Consider the following 23,650-nt stretch of genomic DNA (forward strand, 5'->3'; position numbering starts at 1 on the left):
TCTCAACAGACGATGGCTTTTAGGAACTGAGCAACTTTAGACTTATAACGGATTGCGATTATGTTTCTATGTGAATAAAATCAATAATCATTCATGGACAAATGAAATGCAATGTGATGTATAAAACATGTCTTAGTGTCGAATACAGCACTGTTACCTGATGTTTGAGAAATAATTCGCTCAATTTTGTCAGGGAGGAAGAGTAGTATTACATTTAGTTTGACGTGACTCATAACCGCCAATAAGCACTCACACACCATTTGAAACCATTAATATTAAACCATAGAATTCATGAAAGACAGGCTACGGGGCAGATTAAGCAGTTATACTGACATTGAGAACCAGCTGCATGTGTGTTGGTGTCTTTGCTTTGAAGTGATACTCCACCCTCAGTCTTCCTTTGAGGATCAATCAATGGTGGCTTTAAAAGGGTGGCTTGAAAACATTTGTTTTCTTCTCCTTCCAGCACGGTGGTCAGCTTGAATCCAATCATTACAATTATTTACAATGGAATAATTTTCATGGCTAAAAACAAAAAGCTTCCCTGCTGTGCACCTGTTAGCTCAGTATTATTGTAATCAATCTTGAACTGGATTTCCATCGTCAAACTTTTGTTGAGGAAGACGCAACACACTTTTACAGCCACCTTCAATGTTTACAGCGAGTGTTTGATCCTTGAAGAATTGGAGGAATCTTGGAGAGCATCACTTTCAACATCAAAGAAGAAGCAGTGAACATAAAATATAGCCCTTAACTCTCAATGCAGGTAGCCTATGTTTAATACATGAATACAAGTGTATAAGGTAATCAGCATCCATCATATGCAGCATGGATATTTTGAATGTGCAGTAAGCTGATGAGGTGCACAATGCCTTGCCTTAATTTGCTATCACGCTTTTAATCAGTCTTCCATAGGAAGAAATTTAGTTTTTAGAAAATAAATTGAAGTAGTCCTGATGGCTCTTGGGAGCCAATCTGACATGAGATTGTAAATGTAGGAGGCTTTGACTTGTATGGTCTCATACATGCGATTACCTGTCCACGCTAAACAGACGGAATAATGCCGTTTCTTGTGCAGAATATTCTTAATACAGAGATGTTAATGTAACGCTCCTGAATTCTACAGTAATGCTGTATTTGTAGCAATGTGTCTGGTATTGCAGCCATTAAGTCTTCAGAACGTGACACTAAGGAGCTGGCTTCATGCAACTCTTGGGAGCTTTTCAGATGGCTCATGGATGCAAAAACATGAGGTTATAATTTAGAATATAGTCACACTGGTGGCCCATGAGAGTGTGAAGCTCATTACACCCTAGAAAAAAAACATATATTGGTGGATGAAAAGTACAGACACATTCGCTGTTAGATCTTCACCACTAAATGGGGAAAATGTCTGGCCTGAGGAGAGCAACAGAGGAAAGGCCATGTTGTTCCCTGTCAGACTTGTTAGCATGGTATGGTAATACTTATGTAAGTTTAGCATGCTAACATTTAACATGTTAGCATGCTGTGTAGGGATTAATATCAAAGTACAACGGAAGTTGAAGAGAATTCAGTCAGTAGTTTCCGAGGTATCCTGAAGTGTTATTGAGCGGTTGGTGGACCGACAGACCAATGGATCTACTAGCATGCCTAAAACGTTTATAAGGTTTTTTTATTTTTTTTAATACACATCTTTAAAAAGGTAAACTCTGACAAAGTGACAATCATAATGAGATCCTGCCAGAGGTCCCAGCTTGTGGTTGAGAGAGGATGAGCACATCTGTCTCCCTCACTGTTCTCTTTAAGTCCTTTACTTTCTACAAGCACTAAAGTTTTGACTATAAGGAAGTCATTGGAGGTTGCATTTTCCTCATAATCTGGCCAAAAGTTGAGGTGGTTCATCACTTTGTAGCTTCAATCATCAATCTGATGTATAATGTACTGTAATTTGTGATTCATTTTAAAAACACTTTCCCTTAACCTAACTTGCCTACTTATAACGTAAGAGATATATATATATATAACATTTTCAAAATTTCTGAGAGCTTAAATTAAATGCGGTCGGGGACAACAGACTTATTGTAAAGTTTCCAAATCTTAAAATTTGGAAATGCCCCGTTTCATTTTCTGTACTTTTCCATAACTCCGTTGCTGGCTCTCGACAGCAAATGGAAGTTCTGCCGGAGGTGTGCAATTGAAGTTGTTTCGAGATTCCTAATCTCCTACAATTCAGTGTGCTTGAAAGACTATTTGAATACTGGTCTCAGATTATTATTTTCCATTCATTCCTGTGGGTCCATGGTAAGCTTTAAAGCGTTTCTTTTTGGTTATGATTCAATACTCAAATGAGCACTGGCCAGGTGGTAATGCTAGCTCATTAAAATGACCCTCTATGCATTTACATTAGCTGTATAAGACCACTACATAGTAGCAATCCGAGCCTGCACCGCCTGTCATTGTTACTGTGTGAACAAACTGAAGTAAGGTGTAGGCTGCTCAGCAATGCAGAGGAATTGCTGCTTTTAAAAACTGTATATATGATCAGATCATACAGTGTTGGTCAATGAAACCTTTTTCTTCCATCCTCTTCCTCAAACAGTTCAAAATCTTCCTCTATCGACCAATTATCTTACTCGCCGTCTAAGTAAGAGTGGGTCATACTTTAGAGGGCCAAAGTACAACCATTCTTCTAAACTACCATCTTTTTCATCCTATACTGTACTCCTTATTCTACTTCCTCCATTTCCTAGCGGAGTGCTACTTCGGCTCTTTTATACCCCTTTCACACAGACAAAGTGAGGCGATATTAAAACTGCATTGGCAGTCGATCTGAAGAGATCAGCGCGCATATTCCACCTGGCATATCACCCCACCTCCCAGCCTGGGTTGAATGCTCCTCAGCGTTGGAGAACAGACATTGCAATAAGGGATGGGAATTACAATAAAAGTTACTGATATTTAAATTACATTTAAAGACGAGCAAGAGAGACCTGAGACCGCGTGAGTGGTTGAGCCAGAGAGAGCAAGAGTGCTGAGAGACTGTGTTTGGTACTTAAGGTTTTTGCAGCAAACTCTCTGGAACTACAGTATTAGACGCAAGTCTGTGTGAACTGTAACAACAGGCGATTATCTTATGACAATGTAATTTGAATAGGTTGAAGGCGCGTTCACTGAACACGCGGCATATGCGTACATGTCTCCTGTATCGGAGGGATAGATTAGATAGTGTGAGGTGCTGTGGGGGGGTGCTAGGAGTTGATCACGATTTGATAGGTGGAGCCATTTTCTGGGTGGGACTTGGCTTCGGTGGTGGTGGTTGGCTTCGGAGGCCAGTCGGGGTCCACGCTGAGCTCCTGGGCCAGATGCATGTAGCGAGCTTTGGGTGTAATCTTGCTTGGGCAGCACAGCCGGGACAGACACTTGTACGCTCGCAGGTCAATGACCCCCTGAAAATGCCACAAACCAGAAAATAAACAAAGAAATGAAATGAAAATATTAGAGAAAGGAGGAAAGGGAGAGAAAGGTAGGAAAGGTTCCATTAACTGGTGTCATAATCTGTTTGGGTTTTACTGACCAATGCATATCTGACAGTGGCATGCAAAATATAAAACTGGAGAGGAGCCATTTCAACGCAGGCACATTTCTTTACACTGGTGAATTGTAACAATGGTTCATGCATGAAAGACAGTTAAAACAAAATTCAGCGTGATAATAGTTTGAGGGATAGTTTGGCAGTAGAAAGATTAAAGACTGAGTCCACTCCCTAAAAACAAGCTCAAGGAGTCAAAAGATCAAACAAACAAAAGGATTCCACAGCAGATCTTGACAGATAAAAAAAGTCAAATTTTCTCCTTCAATTTGAAATATACTGTTTGATAGGAACCATGACAGCATTGACTTACAGTTATCTCGGAGCTAACAGGGAAAATGAGAGTGCAGCAAATGGAGCTTAGTAGGGCATTCAGCAAGGTGGATCTATGGTGGTTTCTAAAGGAGGCGGAAGCTTCATTCACTTGATCATCAAGCTTCAAAGTAAAGGTACTACTTTCCAGTCATAAACATGTTCATCTCAATTTAAATGCGTTGAACAGTGACCACCAGTAACTCTACATTTGGAAATAGCGTTCAGCAATAGTAAGAATGTTATTAAGTAAAATACTTGTCTTTAGGAGCAGTTATGAAGCTTATCTCTCAACGGAGCCGCAGAACAGAATGGTTTGAAGTTAAACTGCGACTGTTCTAAAGCCCTAAACAGAAGGCCCTTCAGAGGCACACGAGAAGGAGAGGACGAGCAAGAAGGAGAGCGACGTCTCGCACATGCATTTCACACAAGAGGAAAATGAGAGGGCGAAAGAAGAAGGTGTCAGATTTTCCCAACCTGTGGTGACGGGGCGACAGGAGTGATGCCAAAGCTGCTCTGTTTGTCTCGGCTGAACACAAGCTTCCATAAGATGATGTCAAGGATGAAGGTCTATGGAATAGTGCAGTGTGCAGGGGAAAGAATTACAGAGTGGCTAATTTGATTTCTCATAGCGTCTGCATTGTTTTTGCAGAGCCACAATGTGTCAAAGCTTTTAGTAATCATGTGTGGCAGCTTTCTTCCATCAAGTTGTGTGTTAATCGTTACATGCGAGGTTCAAATTAAAGTAAACCAATTAGTAAGAAGAAAGTGCATGGACACTGGTGTATCAAAATGCTGAACAAAATGCTAAAATCTTTGATTATGTGCAAAATATATAAACTTTTTTTTTTATTCAATTAAAACAGTGAAAGGAGTTTTCACTGGAAGTTTAGGAAATAGCCTCATCTAGGGTGCTAAGGAGTGCATCAATGCAAGGCAGTCATCTAAAAGGAAGGCAGAGGCGTTATGATACTAATCCACAGTGTGCTATCCATGCTGGTGCAGCAATGAATTATTTTCTTCTATCCATCTATAAACTAGAGGAAGACAAACATATGTCAGAAGCCCAACAACTGTTAACATTTCAGAAAAAGCACACCTTAAAGTGTTTCAACTATTACAAATACTGCAGTTTGTCTCTTCAAAGAAAAAAACATTTTCACTTCACAAAATAAATTCTTCTCACAACACAAGGTTGATCCTGCTGTCCAGCTAAATGAGACAAAGGTGAGCACACTGCATGAAAAAAACAAAAGCTGAACATGAGAAAAACATCGACTGTAACCGTGTGTTTAAGTGCGTGTCTTACCTCCATGAAAACAGACACCACAGCATTGACTAAGATGATGAGGAAGAGTTTTATCTTCCATTCAATCGGGACACAAACAATCTGTACAGAGAGAGAGAAAGAGATACTCCAACGCTGACCTTCAGATTATTTGAAAGACAGCTTTGTTTTACGGCTTGATGTGCCTGCAACACTTGAGTTAGGCCCATCGAAACGATATAGATAAAGAGTATCGAGCTCGGCATGATGAAACGAGCTACGCCAGTCTTTTGTTAACGTCACCTTACCTCTAGAAACTCATCAATGCCTTTGACAGGGTGGAACATGATGAACAGCAGGAAAACATACAAACTCAAGGCAGACAGCACAAAAGGCCCTGGTGAGAAAACATGCAAGCACAGAAACACACACAGAATTATAACATATACAAGTAACTTTGTAACTAATGCATGAGCGATTTACTCGGAAGCAAGTTTCTTACAATTCTTGTAGCTAGGCTGCCTGAAAGGTTTTCCCTTTGAGAAAACAATGGCAACAACGAGATACTGGAAGGAGGAGACATAGAAGAGGCTGGTGTTCTCGTAGTTTTGGATGTTGTGGTCGTCCACTTCTGTGTCATTGTGGTCAGACACGTTAGTATACGCTGACGGGTTGCAGACACTAGGCGAAAGGAGAGTTTGATTCAAAGACAATCAAATAACATTTTCAGTCTGCGGTCAAAATACAGACATCTACAACAGCATACTGGGGCCATTGTAAACGTATTAACATTGTAGATATTAAAGGCAAAAATAGTTGTGATAAATAAAAATAAAGGCACAAATTTAGCCTCAGTCTAAATGTCATTGCGTATGAAGTAGTGTTCACATAGTAAGGATGGAATTTTTCCTTTTATCTACAATGGCCCTAATAAGCTGTCGTAGAAATCTGTGCACATTACAGTTATGAAATTATTCTCAAATAATATCTAGTTAACCATCATGTTGTGATGTTATCTTTGTTTAGCTAAGGTACATTGACAATGATAGCAGGTACCCACTCTGTAAGTGGAGTCCAGACTGTGTACCAGGACTGCTGTCGGACCCAAAGGAATGTAATGGTCTGGAAGCCCAAGCAGACGAGGATCTGGGTCAGCACGGAGAACAACAGAGGCCCCGAGATCAGACCCGACGGGGGACGACGTGACACCAGTTCCGTCCAAGACGGATTCAGACTCACTGAGGAGGAGCAGTGGGAAATGATGAAGATGGGAGAAAACAGACATTATGGGTGAGGAGAAGAGACCTGAAGTAAACATATAGGTTAAGAAAAATAAAAGCGAGACAAATCACCATGATAAAAAAAAACGCATCCCCTTATCCATGAGACTTTTCTTATACTTACTGGTAAAGACAATAAGGAGGATGATGGCAATATCAATGAAGAGGAACTGGAAGTCTCCAAGGTTACTGAGGATCTTAGAAACAAAGTCAACAAACAGCACAGATTACAGTCTTATTCCTCACACATTGCTCAGCTCCTATGGTTTGTGGAAGCAGCGTTACATACAGAGTAGAGGAGAGTGACGCTGATGTACTGGATGATGCTGTAGAGCGCCATGAACTTGAAAACGCAGAAAGAGGTGATGAGAGCGGCACGCCCCTCCCTGTAAAAGCAACACATAAAGTAACATTATGTCATGTAGATATACAAACACTATGAGTTAGTAGGTGAATTTAAAAAGCATGTGGTGGTTTACTTGTATTGAAGTGTGAAAATGTAATAAATGTTAAAGCTCAAAACTAAAAAATGTTACAAAAAAAAAAAACAGAGTTTATGCTTCATTACCACCACTACTAAATAGCAAGTAATGACAACATTCATTCATATATTCTCTGCCACTGTGTGGCACAGAAATGAAGACTAACTTGATGAGGCTGGGGACACAGGAGATGTTGGGGGTCCTGGAGGTGAAGGGAGACGCTACAGAGGCCTCGAGCTCTGACAGAGAGATGCCACCATGTGCCCTCTTCAGAGCCTGGGTGAGGAAAGTGAGAAATATAAAGTACGTCTCGACTACAATCAATCAACGTCAACCTGATATTCTCATATTGTTAGTTACTTTTGAAATGCCTGTACATACCCCACAGTCGTTTGCTCCGTCTCCGCACATCCCCACAAAGTAGCTGTGAGCAAATAAAGAAGAGCAGTTACTCTGTGCTCAATGGTTCTGACTGAAGGCCGATTCAACTGCCGACTCTCTCAGTGGCAAGCAGCAAATACTGTGGATGTAACACTTCAATAAACTTTGGACTACAGCCCGTTTTCGACATTGATACTCACTCTACGCCTTGCAATGCCTCAATGAGTTGAGTTTTCTGGTCCGGGGCCATTCTGGCAAACACTGTGCCATGCAGCACCAACTGCAAGGCAGCACATACAATAATAACACAAACTTGAGGTATTGTGATAGTTGTACCCAAAGAACAGTAGGAGCAACTTTATCGTTTCCTCTTCAGTTACAGAAAAGGTTGGAGGGATATCCACTCCCATATAAGAGACCTCGTACCTTTTGAAGCATGTCAGGGAAATGCTCGGAGATGACGGCAAACGATTTTCCGTTCATAGCAAAGTGATACAATTCTTTTGTTTTGGGCTCATCGACGTGAGACACATCCTCCAGACTGACGTTCATGTCCTGTTGAAAGTAATGACGGTGTGGATTAGAGCGTTTTGCAAGAGTCATATTTTTTATGCAACTGTTGTATTAGATTGCACTATGTAAACTAATGTATTTAGTCGTTTAAATTATGTTCTTTCATATACACTGAAACAGGATTGTGTGCTGACTTTATTCAAGGTCTTCTTAGCATTTTTCGGCAGTTTAAACCAGATTGTTTTCCCAGTGTTAAAGTCCTTTGTGCACTTACTTAAAGACATTTTGCTTAGATCTTTCTTTGACTGACAATCAGAGGAAATGTGATTCCCTACCTCCTTGTCACAAATGACCAACAACTTCACTTTTTGGGTTCCAGAGCCAGTTGAGACACAAGAGTATATGCCCACATGTAGCCTTGTATTGCGTGTCCGATTGTGCAAGCCTTTGTATCGGTAGCTCTTTCTCTCTCTGTGTGTTTTGTGCGAGTACTCGTGTTAGCATCGGCCCCATCGCCTCACCTCCAGGCGCGATGTCTTGCCCGCCTTGTCAGCGTATCTCCAGGTGATCTTTGCAGCTTGTCCATCATGGGGAGGGAGGGCATCAGCAATGATGACTGTATCTTGGGGAGGGATCATTCCACAGTCCCGGGCCACAGAGATGGCTGTCAGCATGTTGTCACCTGGATTGTGAATACAGCAAACATTTATTATTATCCTTTTTTTTTTTATGAATTACCAAATAAACGTTTAGCTTCAATGTGAGATATTTACGAACTGAATTTTCCTTTTGAAACCTGTGACGCAACCTTGAAAAGACAGATTATAACGGTGAAAGCAAGGCATTAAATAAATCCTCTGGTGGATATTGAAGTTAGTTTGTGCCAGTTACATTGAGTTATTAATTGAGATTACAAGTACAGTTGAGTAAATTCCAGAGGCATTATAAGTTCTGAGTGCCAATACACAGATTACCAAACTAATTATGCTGCCTGTGTCAATACAAGGTTTTCAATGAGCAACTAAAGACAGAGAAAGACATGAAAGAGTGTGTGCCATGTTCACTGTATGGAGACATTTGCATATCTGTGTGTCCTCCTTAGTGTTCATGTCATTTTTGGTTTAGTTAAAGGTTGTGTGAATGTGAGCACGGTCTCACCAGTAACCATGACTGTGCGGATGCTGGCTCGGTAGAGGTCCTGCAGCACAGCTGGAGTTTCTGGCTTCAGCTTGTTCTGCATGATGATCAGACCAAGGAACTCCATGTTTGCCTCAATGTGATCCCTAATTTAACAGAAAATCCGTACACATTTGTAATGGGTCATTGATTAGAGGAATGCAGGCGTGACAGTGTGAAGTAGCGTGCTAAAAAAAAGTTCTCTGGATAGGTTTAAGATGATGGGCAACTGCAACAATATCGATACAATACAGAACTCTACCTGTTGATGTTCTGCACTTTGTGCCAGGTGAGTTTGGATTCAAGTCGACGATGAGCCAGAGCGATGACCCTGAAACCCTGCTTGGTGTAGCCCTCCAAAATCTCTGCAAAGTTTTCTGGCACTGCAAAGAGACAGCGAGACATTGAAGAAATTAGTAAATTTAGAGAGTGGCAGACAGCAAGTAAACAACAATAATCCAATTCTCTATCTAATTGGCCTATAATAAACCAGCCACCGATGTATCCTGCATCCCCAATAATAATAATACCTTTAGTGTTATACAGCAAGATAGCAGTAACTGTAATTAGACTACTCACCCGTCTCTTTCTTGCAGATACTAGCCACCACTTCTGGCGCTCCCTTCATGTAGGCATCCATACGTTTCTCCCCCAGCAGGCGAGCCACCACACACATCCTCTGGAGTGCTGAAGAAAAGGGAAACTGGCGCACGATACCTATCTCATACGCTGACTATATATGCACACACGCACACGCACACACACACACACAAAAACAAATAACAGTCTTCATTATGTCAAGAAAAGGATGAAAAAAAACAACAATTCCATCACAGACAATGCTAGTAAATGACCAACTGCAAAATTCCAATTCCTGGGATATTAGCTTCATTTAATGTTGGTTGACAAAATCCTGACACATATACAGATTAGATCATCATTTGTTTGATACTGAACAATAAACAAATTGAAGACAAAAGTTTGTCAACTTACAAATAATATAAAATTGCTCATCTTAAACAGACTTTTATTGTATCTGGCCAAGATTAGTAAATAGAAGGCCACTATTACGCCCAACTTTACTGCCAGTTAAAATCAAAAAACTTTTATTTTGTAGTAAATCACTTTATATTTTTACAGTTATGGTTACAAACTCTCTACCTCCCTACACTCGTATTATGTGTGTAATTCATTTGACAAAAAGAGACAAAACACACACAACAAACTAAATTAAAGATGAATTGGACTGACAGCATTGTTACTATTCATTTATGTATTTAGTACTTTTCATAAAAAGAAGCAGACTACTTACCGTGAGGTCATAGAGTTCCTAGAATGAGGAAAAAGAGCAGAGTTTGTCAGAACAAATAAACTAATCATTCACAGTATTAATAATGTTGCTGTGCTCTGGTGGTAGTGTCTATTGATGTTGCATTGAGGTACGAGAGTATGTTGGTTTTAAATATAGCCAATAAACTAAAGATTGCACGATAAAAAAAGTCTGAGAAAGAATAACAATGTCCAAAACCACACTCCAAATCTAATATTTTATTAACTACATTAGATTTATAGATCTGTATATAGTTAAATGTCTGTACTGAAAATATAGGATTTTGGACATTTCCCAGACTTTGAGGATCTGTGGTCGTTTTTAGGAATGACTGGGTTGCTCTTCATACCATGTCCTGCTCTGGTGATGCTGCAGGCTCTGGGGGCAACAGCTGTTTTGGGGGTCGGACAACAGTGGGCATGATACGGTTGTGGAGAGATGTTTCCTCCTCAGTGGCCTCCTCCAGGATCTGGGCCAACAAAGGTTTAGAGAAGATAAGGTTCAGAAAAAATGTTGATGCAACAACAGCAAGAGATTTCAAGAATGTGTAAACATATTTGACATAATGAATATCTTTTAGATAATCTCTCTCTCTTTCTGTCTCTCACTGCTTGCCTGAACATAAAATGATTTCCAAAGGCTATTTGTCCCCACAGTCTGACTAATTACATTCCCACTGTGCTGCTTTGACCAACATTTTGCTTTTGAATAGATACAGAACAACTCACCCAGCCGATAGCCTCAAACATTTTGAGGTCCAGCGGATCTCCAGACAGCTGGCCTTCTATTTTGGTAAGAGAGTGGCAGGTGGCCATACAAGCCACAAACTGGGACTTCACAAGATTTTCCTTATATGCGTTTTCCTCTGACAGATGGAAACTGAAGAAACAGCAGGTGAACGAGGGAAAGAAGGTTTACTGATTGGCTCAAGTAAGAATAATAATAAATCAATTTTCTATAGCGCTTTTCTCGATACTCAAAGACGCTTTACAAGGCAAAGAAGAACTGACTGCTATTTTTACGATGTGAAAACATATTTCATGAGGAGAATAAAAATGCTTCCAGAAGCACTACATGTATAACAAAATAGTACAGCAACAGTGCATGATTACTAATATCATTGATTCTTGCCACCATTATTTTTCTAAACATCATCACCACAGAATCAATAACTACTATTCTAAATTAAGAGAAATAAATAATCACTCAATATTCATGCACATTATAATATCTGACGATATGCAGCTGAATACAAAATTTCACAAGTGGATACTGGCTGGTTGAAGATTTTGTTGATCTCTTCTGATACCTAATTAATTTCACAATCATAACACAATAATCCCAGTTCATAATCAGTCGAGATTTCAAGCATTTACAAGAATTAGAAATGAGACCTCGCGAAAAAGACATTCCAAATCCTTTCCACCAGGTAATCAGCAAAGCAATACCAGCTCAGCAATCGCTAAACTGAGACAATGACTTGAGATTTCTTTGGCATGCAGCCTAAATGTATTGGAAGAGTGGTATTTCCACGTTTGATTCATTAGAGTACGGACCAGTTTACCTGCCATTCTCAACCCTCTGAACTCCCCATAGGTCTAATCCATCTTCTGTCAGAGTTCCAGTCTGTAGGCAGAGAGAAAGTATCACTTCAGAAGTACATTTTTGATTAAATCAAATAGAATTTCTCAATTACTCAAAATGTTCTAGTGGCACTATTGTTCAGATCACTGTGTTGTATATGTCTGCACATTTCGTTTAATTTCCGGTGTGTACTTTCTTGTTGGCCTCCAGAAAATGGAAACCCTTCTTCAGCAATATCTCAGGTAAGTGCTGACTGCTTGAGGAGCATAAACAGTCATAATAAAACCACTCGTACTCGCCTTGTCAAAGCAGACCAGATTGATCTGACCACAGATATTGATCCTCTGTGGACTGATGCAGAAAATGCCAAGTTGTTTGAGGCGTCGCTGGGCGTACACAATGCCAGCTGTCATGGCGGCTGGCAGCGCCGGTGGCACAGTGATGGTGATGATGTCCAGGGACTCAATGATGATGGTCTTAGCTGGCACCTGGAGCAGACAGAAAGGAAGGGACAAGGGAACAATATCATCTCAAACAGTTCATGTTCTGCAGCACACACTGATTCAGAAATGTATTGCCTTGCAGTTTTTAAGTTGCGAAAGCTTTTGCAAAAAGTTGCACCAAGGGAGGGTAAGGCTAAAACACCAGTCAGTAAGTATCAGATGACCAGAAAGAGGACTCAAGTAAACTAAGAGTTTGTTTTGGAGTTATTATGCCAACAAAAAATCTCTTCAGTTCACTTTCAAGCTTCAGCAACAGATACAACTGTGGTTGTATTCTAGTAGCTCACAAGTACGTAAATCAACAGAAAGACAGAGCCAATCAATGTTCTATGGGACAGTACAAGATTTGACTTTCTTACAGTTGCACTCCCTTTTTTCTACCTCCTTTACTTCTGAAACTCTAAACCCGACAAAATCAGAATATTGGCATTTGTCTAATCTGCTCGTCATTTGCGAGATTACCTTGTTCATGACGCTGAGGACAATGGAGTAGACAAAGCCAATTCCAGCCACAGCCACCAGACACAACAGGAAGAGGTAGGCATCACGGTACAGCTTGAAGTCGGTGGGTTTTGGGTAAAGGATAGAGCGCACCAGCTGGCCTTTGGCTGTGCTGAAACCTGGGTGAAGAGATTGTTAAGAGAAGTTTTGGGTCAAACGTTTTTCAGACAGGAGCGAAGGTCTCTGAACTGTATTAAACAAGGATTCAACTGCGGAGCACATAATATAAAAGCTTCCTGAATAAAAGGGATATGTCCCTTTAAGACATTTGATGTTTTAGTACCCACATTTCTACACCAAACATCAAGGAAATGTACGCTAACTTACAGATCATCCAAACATCAACAGTTCTGAATACATATCCCCAGACACACTTACCTGTGCTGACCACCACAGCCTTGACCAGGTCTCCTGTGTAGAAGCGGGTCTGGATGACGTGGGTGCCACAGAAGAGTGTGTGTCTCTTATGTTCCTCTGTGTTGTAGGCACTGTCATCCTCCTCCCCCATCTCCCCGGGCAATGGGTTGGGGAGGTTGGTCTTCGTCACAGGAACGCTCTCACCTGATGGGGGGTTAGATCGATATTATGAGTGGCTGCTGTGAGATTAACAGCAAAAGCATTTTTCCCTTTCAGAATCTGAAACTGTTTATTGACAAGTTTGTTACACATACAAGGAATTTGGCTCGGTGATTTGGTGCAGTAAAAAAATAAATGTTTGGAGTTTCTTGTGCCCGTTTGTTAAGTTCATGAAGAAATATTCCTACAGTCGTTCTCACTCTTGAGTTACTTAAATTTCCAGATGTCGCCTCTAACCTGTGAGCATGCTTTCATTGACGATGCAGGTGCCGCTGACCAGCACGGCGTCACATGGCATGATGGTCCCATTGCTGGGGATGACCATCACATCACCGGGCACCAGATCAGTAGACAAAATCTCTTCGATTTCTGCCAGGAAGGGGGGGGTTGCGCAATGGAGGAGTGGAGAAGGTAAATGTGTGCGTTAAATACAGACAGGTGAAGTGCAGTGTGGGTAACAAAATAGAAGACAGGAAATGCTACGTGTGTAGAAAGGTGTAACGTGTGTAAATGATCCGTAGCAGTATCAGATGGTGCATGTGGGGGTGAGGAACGAGATATTTTGTCTTGTTCAGCACATCTCTCATTACACACGCCTCTCTAGGCAGCAGGAAAAAAAAGCTTAGGTATCACAAGCAGGGCCAGTGCAGTAAATGGATGCATAAATTAAAGTATCAGCAGTGTACAGACTTCCAGAGCAATGTTTCGAACTGATTCTGAGCACCAGTTCAATTTTGTCCTTTGGCCAACTCACAGCATTCATTTCAAATCGGTTTCAGCTGATAAGACACCTGATGACACTGTCATGCATCATCTCTGCAGACACTATCGCTCATTTAAAAAGGAGTTCAGACATACAAAAGAATGTGCAGAACTGTTTGAGTGCTTTATAAATGTACACATATGCTATGCCCGCTATCAAACATACACCATGTCTCTCTCCAAGTCTGCATTCTCCCACCCTAGCAGCGTAACTAGTGTAAATTGAGTTTGGCCAAGCACAGAAGCATAAAACATGTCTACCATCAGGTCTGGTTTGGAAAGCAGTCTTCAGAACAGCAGGAGACTGACCAGAATAAAACATGCCATGCACTACTATTAGAAATGACTCAACAGAGGCCACAGAAAAAGACAAAACTTAAAAGAATCGACAAACCATTGTTGGCTCGGCATACAGACACACGGACAGTACTGTGAGTTGCCACCATATCATGAAGCATGATGTATTGCTGGAAAAAAAGGAGAAAAAAAAAAAAAAGATGAGAAACTTTACACAGCTTCTTGATCCCCATGACCACTTGTGTGACTGCAAAGTTGTTTTTCTCTGAGTTTGACTATGTAGCCAGCAACAGCAGGCCGTATACCAAATGTCATGGTAATCTTGGTCATTTGCTGTTGAAGTATCTTGCTCTGGATCAAAGTGTTGGGACGGAGAAGCCGGCAAAAATATTAAAAGCAAAAAGTGCAGTAACCTGGCATAAATGTGTCTCTAAATTACAACTATACTAAACATAACCCAATCACAAAATGTTAAACACAAGGGGATAATTGCTTAACTCTCTGTGTGTGAGCACATGAATCTACTTTCTCTTCCAATTCAATTTAACCAGGTCATGCCATAACTACGAGGTCAGATAAACGGCTCAGCCTTTTGTAAAGCTCACCTTTTTGATGGTGTACAGAGAGGTAGCTATGGATATGACCGACATGAAAAGAATGGCCACAGCATAATAGTAATACTCATCGGCACTCCACAGGATCACGCTGAAGAGCTGGAAGATGTAGAAAGGGTTTAAAACCTGCAGGGGAAGACAAAGACTCGTATTAGTTTGGCAACGGCAGAGGTGAGAGCATGAAGGAACGACTACAATGAATTTAAAAACAGAGATGTCTACTTGAGGGCATAACCAAGACGTTACCAGGACAGTGAGGCAGAAAAAAAATCTGCTTAACACAAATGATCAAGTTCACATGCTTTAGCAGTGTTTGAGGTGCAAGGGTATGAGATGCATTAGGTAATGTTACCCAAGTTGTTTTGAGCGCGAGTTGTGACCCACATCACTGTGTTGGTCTGCAGGGGGCATTAGTGCAGTATTTAACGTACCTCATAAATACTGTACATACAGAGAGTAGATATCCCAAATAGCTTCCTCAACAAGTATGCACATAACTATGCTCTATCTACTAGCTGGGAAAGAGAGCAGGTTAACTAGTGTGGGTTTGACAATGTTTGCTTTAAGAGGAACTGAACAGAAACCATAACCTAACAAGTCTGTAACTTGTAACAGATGAGTACACGTTTCATTCAAGGGGAATTCAAACTCTGAGTTACAGAACAGGCTGTCTGTGTTAATGCAAACTGGGCCCTACCTCTTTGATAAGCAGCTTGAAAACAGAAGGCACTTTCACTGCAATTTCATTCACTCCGAAGAACAGTCTCCTGGCAAGAGGTGAAAGAGACATTCGTGAGCCAAGTTTGAACCAGACCTTCATATCTAAACACACATACACATGCAAACATACACATAAGTATGCAGCAAAGTTACACAGCAATGTAACATTTAAGGTTACGGGTATGCAGGTTTTCATTCTTAAGAAAATGATCAGATGATTTCTCTCATTGCTTCCTCTCCCTCTCATTTAAATTATCTATGCTCTGTACAGTATGAATTATCATTTTAATATTTCTGCACTGACTTCCCCTGACCACTTCTGAGAATATAAACTGCAGCTAGAGTAACTCAAACAACAGAATAATGTGAGTAACCTCCTCCTATCTGGCTGTCTAAAGTTGTGCGAGCTTTTCCTTCAGACAGGTGAGGTGTTACCTGTACTCCTGCTGGTTCCTGGTCAGGCCTGTACTGTGCTCCAAGTGGAGGGTGGAGCAGCTGACCTGCAGATCATCCAGGCCACTGTCGGGGGAAATATGGGTCAAGGCAGGGGACAAAGTCAACACTTAAGACTTGTGCTGCAGGCACAGTTTAGTGTAATTCAGACGTTTTACAGCTTGTTTTTCCTCATTTTTCTTTGCAGCTCTTTGTTAGTTAACGAATGTGACTGTGCATATTTAGTTATCTTTACTGCTGTGTAATGATGTGCACACACTGCCAGATAAAGCCCTCAAACTATTTAGCTCACTTTAAGTGAAAACTTCTCTGCAGCGAAAGTTTCTGGAAACTGGTTAAAGAGAGAAAAAAAAAAAAAAAAAAAAAAAAAAAAAAAAGCCTGTCAAACTTCTGTAGATAATAAAACAACTCTTACTTTAAAACGTCAAAGTTCTGCGCCCCGTCGTTCCAATAATACTTTGTGCTATGGAAGGTAAAATACCGAATCTGAAGGAATACAACAGGGGAGGGGGCAGAGGGAGGAGACATTACAGCATTACTGTATGTACAAATTTAAAGGCAAGAAACAGTCAACTTAAAAAATAACAGAAAACTGATGAGAAGCAGTTTCACAAAGTGCAACATTTACAATTCCGATAATGTCACTTTGAACGATTGGACGACATTACATTATATTTGTATTGTTGGGTTTGTTGAGATGAGGCATTATGTAATGAACGTGGTTAGTGGAGATTACCCACAAGGACAGCGAGGCAAAGGAGTGCATGCATCTCTGTGCTTCAAACAGAAAGAGAAAGACAGAATTCTGTTTCTATGCGACATACCTTTTACAATCTGCGGTATCACTACTGATAAATATGCATATAAGTATAATTACACACGAGTACAACTTGCCAACCCTTCAATCAACCTTGGACAGAATAACACAGACACTTGGTTGCCATTCTGGCAGCCAGTTTATCGTTTCCATCACTGGTGCATTCTGTGTGTGTGTGTGTGTGTGTGTGTGTGTGTAGTATATTGTGGAGACAGGTGCCTACCTGTGTGGGCTGGTAGTCACCAAAACTTCTGATGAGCTCCTGAGCAGGGCTGCCATCAGAGGAGTGGGGGTTATATCCATTGGCCAGATGGGGGGAGGAGAAGGGACAGGAGGGAGAGTTAGGGGAGGGGGAGGTGGTCTGGGTCTCCAGGCTGTGGAAGGGGTTGCTCCCCGGGGCCAGCATCACTCGTACCCTGGCCAGGAACCAGCGTCGGAACTCATCCTAGACAAAGAAATACACAAAGTTGTAGTCCTGGACCTTTAAAAAGGAATACTACGCCTCCAACGTTAAAGTGAAGAAAGATGCATGTGTTTGGCAAGTACTGAGCATTCGACTGCATGAATGAGACTTTGATTATACTGCACAAGTAGTGAGAGCTTTAAACTCATGTTTTGATACAGTTTTGCTGTTGTAAATGTGGCCCCCATTTACTTCATAAATATACACAGTACATCATATGTCCCTTTAAGTATCCACCATAAAACATTGAATTATCTGTGTATTCCTGCTGGTGTGACTGTCTGTAGGATTCAGTCAGACTCAATGCATTTACTGTGCTGCTACAATACATCAGTTGTATTCACTCACAGCTTTAAAAGTTCATGGGGTTAATATATGTTATTATTATTTTGTTTACATCCGTTTTTTCAAACCATAAACTGAGTATAAAAGAACGTATACAATGTGTTATGCATGGTAGGTGTCTGATACTGTAGTATAAGATAACAGGTCTGCAAAAAACATAAAATAGGTGTAATTTGAAAAGTGCACCATCCAGTATGCTCCTAGATTGGTCAACAGATTAACCTTTTTTACATTAGCCACAGTGGGTAGTAAATTTCCTTAGTTCATCATCTTTGTCCACTAAATCAGCATCCAACTACCTTTCACATTTGTTAAAAGTCTAAATTGTTTGACTGTAAATTTAAAACCTCACAGCTTAGCTTGCTATAAGCTGCAAATAACACTTAGTCATATTTGATTAATCTGCAAATTATTTTAATTGTTTAGTCTATTTCTTAAAGCCAACGGTGATGTCTTCAATTAGCTTGTTTTGTGCAACCAATAGTTTAAAACCTTAACATATTAAATATCGTGTCATATATGACAAAGGAAAGCAGCAAATTCTCCGATTTGAGAAGCAGAGACCAGTAAATATTTGCTTTAAAAATGACAAACAATTCATGAATGTAGTTGCCGTCTGTTGACTAAGCGATTCATTATTGCAGCTTTACTTGCTACCTACTGTGGAGCGCAGCAATACCACTTCGGCATCACGGGCTGTGGTACGGGTGCAGGTGGATTTGACGCACCACTCTGGCATCCAGTAGAGCAGCAGGAAGAGGAAGCCCCCCGTACACAGCACCCCGAAGCCCACCAGGGCCACCCGCCAACGACACAGACGGTAGCCCTGCAGCTCCTGAAGGGTGGGAGCAGAAAAGGGGACGCAGTCTTTTAAGGCAGAAAGCAATAATTCCCACAATGGCCCTGATGTTAAATGAAAAAGAGCCGTACCATCTCCTCCTCTTCCCCTTTGTTGAGGACCTTCAGGTCTTCCTTCTCCATGCTGCAGAACAGTTTGCCAAGCTCCTCCCTTAGTCACTGCAAACACAAACAGGCAAAATGTCAGCGTCAACAGTGTGGAAAACCATTTCAGCTTAACAGCAAATTAAAACCGAGAGTATACACCAGAGGGTCACAAGATGCTTACTAGTGATATGATGCAAAAAGAGAATTGTGTGGAAAATGCTGCGTTTGTCACCACACATTTATCACATCTTTGATAGCTTCCTCTGTTATATAATGATCCTGGGGAAAAACCCAGATCATCGCTAGTTGTATTTTATGCAGTTAACTCTGCATTCCTGTGGTTGCAAAGCCCTGCATGCACCACAAATCACTTCATAGTTGAGGTTCATGAGAAGGATTAGTGACCACAAATGTGCAGCCAATTAATATTTAATCTGGAGTGAAAATCTGATGGTACATTGGTGGGGCAAAGGAGTAACTTTGCTGGTGACCCTTGAAATCCAATTAGCCAGCCTTGCAACAACCCCAAACACATCGCTGACTCAGACTAATGCACTTAAATTATCTGAAATGTAATATCCGTCTCTAAGCATACTGCAAAGTTCTTATTTCAGGATTTAAAACATCATAAAAGGTTCTTATCATTGCATCATTCACTCATCATTTCAACATTAATAGACTTATTTTTAAAGAAACTGAATTGACCTAAATACTTTAATTACATACTTAAATTTGAAGAAGGCAAACATGAGTAAGATCAATTTTGTTAATAAACTGGCTCCTTTGGGTACTCTGGGAATCATGGGCGCAGGTAAGTGGCATGTAGACGGGCTATAAGGATGGTGAGAGGTGCAATGCAGAGGCAACAGATGTCAGAGTTGGACAAATTATGTGTAAGGTTGTAATAATGATTTCATGGGAGGCTCAACAATTACATTTTATCAAAATCAAAATTTGGCCTCTTGCAATTTTCAAACCAGAGGAGGTGCAATATTTTTTAAAGGCAAAATGTGTGTCAACATACCAATTTAAATTAAATATTGCCGTGCTGCAGACATATCCTGGCCTACACATCATATTCTACGGATTCAAGAAAACATCGTTGTTTGGTTCAGTTCCCTGCAAAAATCCCCCCATGATCATTTTTAAACATATTTTTCAAATGAAAAGGAGAATAATCATCATAATCATCCTCTAATTTGATACTTTACAGTGGAGTCACCATGACATAGATTTATTGCTGAGAAGATATTATCATCTGAGGTACAAAGTGCAGGAAAGCTACGAGAGGTCAATAGTTCTTTGAGCACATGACACACACACACAAACTACAAGAATGCACAGCACTTCCAAGACAGCTGCTTTACCTCAGATCACCCATCTCTTAAGAGTGTCATCACACCCACACACAGACCAATGGAGTAATCTATGCGTGTTACCTAATATCAAGCTCGACCCTATTCCCTCCTCTCAGTTGTCTCAGGAGGACTGGCCAGCTGCCAACGAGGGCACACTACCACTTTGTGCGAGTGTGTATGCGAGTTCTGCATTGATATTGAGAGAGAGGGGCATCTAGGTCAAAAGATGAACAGGCTTTTGGAAATACCAGTTGGGCTGCAGGCCGTCTGTGTGGCTAAAAGTAGCTCCAGCAGGCTAGCTTGTCATTTTGTTGCTCGTGCATTGTATTGAGTTACAGAAACAGTAAGGCTGAATTCATGTGCAGTCAAACTGATGAAGTAGTACGAGAGGTGAGAGAGGTTAATTAGGCTAGTTGGTTATCAATTAGTCAAACGGGTACACTGTGGATTTCACTGGCATCCCATCCGGGGCTCTACAGTGCAAGCAGTTTGCTCGCATACCCCCAGTGACAATTAGAATGTGCAAATGTGAATCATTATTTGGGTGCACCACTGGGAATGACTCAGTTCTGACTCGGGATGCCCCCGGGACCCTGGTTCTGAATTGTAGACAGTTCTCAATACGTTTTCAGGGTTATTTTAAGGGCGGTTCTTTAATCGTCACTTGAGGGAGATTAGCAGAGCAGAAAAATAGGATTTTGGTGTCATGTATGATGGCACATGCCGTCTCCCCACTTTGTCTTTCTCTGCTCTGCTGTGTTTAAGTGCAATACAACTCCTATGAGTAAACTCCAATGAGAATCAAAACAACTGCTGAACAAGCATAAACTTGCACAAATGTGATTTAATCAACTGTTATTTTTTCTGGAAAAGCCAGCTCCACTCCCAACCTGCAGTACCTGTCAGACAGTGAGTCCACATCAGCAGGGTGAGGACGAATTTAAAAGAGTCTAAATAAATTTACTGTTGATACGAATGATGTGCAAAGCATTCAGGTGTTAAACATCATGCAATGATACAGCCATTCATTCAACTACCAGCTGCTAAGATTCATCCGAATCAAATGAAATATGTAAACAAAAACATCACATCCTCTTGTCTATTCTCTTTAGACTTTTTTTAGCTGGTTATATCCAAACTTCCAACTAATGAAAATCTGCCCCCTGTCTGCAAGAATGCATTACCTTTACAGGTAAGCATATGTAGGGTTGAGTTTTGTTAAACTGGACAGAAAATCCAACGAGTGAGCACAAGTTTCCCTAGCGCCACTGTTTAGGAGAGCATAGCCGCATTCTCCATTGAAAAACAATGGCCTTCCTCTGTGCAGTGGCTGTGTCTTTGGTGTGAAGGTCGTGCACACACACAAAAAAATCCCCAAAACCACATGAAGTGACAGAAACAGAGAGAGTTAAAACACTATCTCTGAGGAGCCCTGGCATGGTGCATCAGGGCCACGGTGCCGATAGGGCCACCTTGCTACTGCAACACCCTCTGATCCTGTATCAGTGCCCCCCACACTCTGATTTTTATCTGGCAGTTGCACCCGGGGGGACTTTTTCTCTGGCATACAGCGGGATATTTTGCTTAGGACCAAGCCCTTCCTTGTATTTTACAATAGCAGACCCCTGGCCGGCGCTGGGCAGAGGGTGCAGTACAACAAGAACAATCCCTCCCCGAACTCTGTTGTGACTGGAAATACCAACACCAGTTCATCATGCAAACAGTCTTTTACAAAACTGCTGTCCTGGGATGGTGACTCCCAGATAACACACCAATGACAATGGCACCCAAAAAGGATTTAAAATGTATCAAGCTTATGGTTACCGTACCCAACGAAAGTTACGAATGCAACTACGGTTCTATGAATCCTGGATGACCGCCGCCAGAGGCTGTGCCCCGGGTTAAGCACTGCCTCTGGCTGACCGTGAGGATGAAATGGAAAGATCGTTACATATTATGTCATGAAGGAATCATTTGTTCAGATTGTAACCACAGACAACACACAGGGTCCCAAAATTACAGGCTCCAAACAGACAGGAGGTCACAGTTATAACTTGGTGGCTCAGAAGCCACACATATTAACCCTGATTACGGCTTGGGCACCAATATGTTACATGTTAACTCAGACTGGAGATAAATTAAGTTAAACTTTCATTTTAAGGGAACTTGTGCAAGAGCAGGGATGGGGAACTGTCGCAAAACCAAAGGGGGAAGGGGTTTGTGTGCTCCTACCTTGAGAGCCAGGGACACGATGCCCCAGGCAGTCCTCCTCCCCACAGATAGTTTGCTCTCTCACCACACCAACCTGGAACCCTGGGAGAAAAACAAACAGCATTAGAAAGGTGGACTTAGTAGAGGACAGATCCCCGCCAGGCGTGTCTGCAACGACTACTGCTGTATTGTGTGATTGAATGAACACAACCGTGTTCCCCCATCTAGATCGCAAGTGTATCACACGTTTTTCATTTGCACGCCTCACACAACAGATAGGCTCTCATTTTAATCTATGTAGATGTCTGCACCGGCTCTGTGCCAGTATGCGTCTCAGCTCCGTCTTACTCAGCTATGCAAGTGTAAACACAAGGTTGATGCCCAATAAAAAGGCAAGGAGTAACTGTGTCTCTGGCCGCAGAGCAGCGGCTTTGAAGCAGTCAGCTCTGTGTGTAGTTAGCTGTTAGCCAAACACAACGTTCAAAACAATTAAAACGTGGGCAAATTGTTTTCCGCATAGACATGCAGTCTATGGTTTTCGCACAATTTGTATTTGGCCGCAGAGAAGCGGCTGTGAAGCAGTCAGCTCAGCGTCGGAAATACACGAGGGCAAAGGGCAAAACTGCCCCTAAGAAATATGTTGCCCCCGATATCACTAGGAGAGGGGGCAAAAAATGCCCCCGAACTTTCTAAACGAATAAAAAAAATGGAGCGCTTCTTAAATCAGACCTGTGACTGCGGTCAACTCAGACACTTCCATGTTAGTGCATCTATATCCTGAAATTCACGGTAAACGCATTCAAACGGCGCAAATCGGGAGCGAGCGAAGGACTTTGAAAGTTAACGGAAAGATGAACGTGAGACAACATCCGGTTTATTCAGACGAACATCCGGTTTTCAGAATAAGATGCCAACAAAGTATACATATTGCATAATGGAAATTAGATTAAATTAATTATATTCACATTAAGTATAAAACATGCTACCTGCATCTCGTGAGTTAAAGGTAAAATACACCTAAATTGTGCGTGAAGTGTCTTTATTCTTTGATTTGAGGGTTGCTGGAAATGAACAATACCTGACTGACAGTCAATTAAGATATTTTACTAAGTAAAAACTCTGAACTGAATTTGTACCTTCAAATGGCACATTTTTAAAATTTTTAAGGTGCTATAAAAATGTTTCTCAA

The 23,650-nt window shown here is 41.2% G+C and overlaps 1 protein-coding gene across 1 annotated transcript; it reads right to left on the bottom strand.

Moving 5' to 3' along the window:
- Positions 1-1,066: 1,066 nt before the first annotated feature.
- On the bottom strand, positions 1,067-23,283 carry atp13a3 (ATPase 13A3). The gene is made up of 34 exons (XM_031859533.1): positions 23,191-23,283; positions 22,483-22,563; positions 18,878-18,964; positions 18,609-18,782; positions 17,363-17,584; positions 16,738-16,808; positions 16,305-16,388; positions 15,847-15,916; positions 15,141-15,275; positions 14,633-14,705; positions 13,714-13,845; positions 13,279-13,461; positions 12,862-13,019; positions 12,196-12,384; positions 11,877-11,938; positions 11,041-11,191; positions 10,662-10,781; positions 10,295-10,312; positions 9,562-9,715; positions 9,245-9,365; positions 8,965-9,089; positions 8,328-8,488; positions 7,720-7,848; positions 7,494-7,573; positions 7,294-7,336; positions 7,079-7,188; positions 6,720-6,816; positions 6,555-6,627; positions 6,211-6,388; positions 5,653-5,831; positions 5,459-5,547; positions 5,193-5,273; positions 4,361-4,453; positions 1,067-3,428 (listed from the first exon to the last, which is right to left on the bottom strand). The coding sequence occupies exons 3-34, from the start codon at positions 18,926-18,928 to the stop codon at positions 3,231-3,233; spliced, it is 3,804 nt and encodes a 1,267-aa protein (XP_031715393.1). The 5' UTR covers positions 18,929-18,964; positions 22,483-22,563; positions 23,191-23,283; the 3' UTR covers positions 1,067-3,230.
- Positions 23,284-23,650: the final 367 nt, after the last annotated feature.

The sequence above is a fragment of the Anarrhichthys ocellatus genome, unplaced genomic scaffold (assembly GCF_004355925.1).
Source record: "Anarrhichthys ocellatus isolate YVR2014 unplaced genomic scaffold, GSC_Weel_1.0 scaffold22, whole genome shotgun sequence".
NCBI classification, from domain to species: Eukaryota; Metazoa; Chordata; class Actinopteri; order Perciformes; family Anarhichadidae; genus Anarrhichthys; species Anarrhichthys ocellatus.

Bases quoted from the DNA above. Each gene is read 5' to 3' on its own strand.
- atp13a3 (XM_031859533.1), bottom strand. From the start codon at position 18,928: ATGGAGAAGGAAGACCTGAAGGTCCTCAACAAAGGGGAAGAGGAGGAG. The intron at 13,020-13,278 runs GTAAGTGTGTCT...CTCTTCACCCAG, and splicing joins GGCTGTGGTGGTCAGCACAG to GTTTCAGCACAGCCAAAGGC. The intron at 5,548-5,652 runs GTAAGAAACTTG...TTTTCTCACCAG, and splicing joins GCAGCCTAGCTACAAGAATT to GGCCTTTTGTGCTGTCTGCC.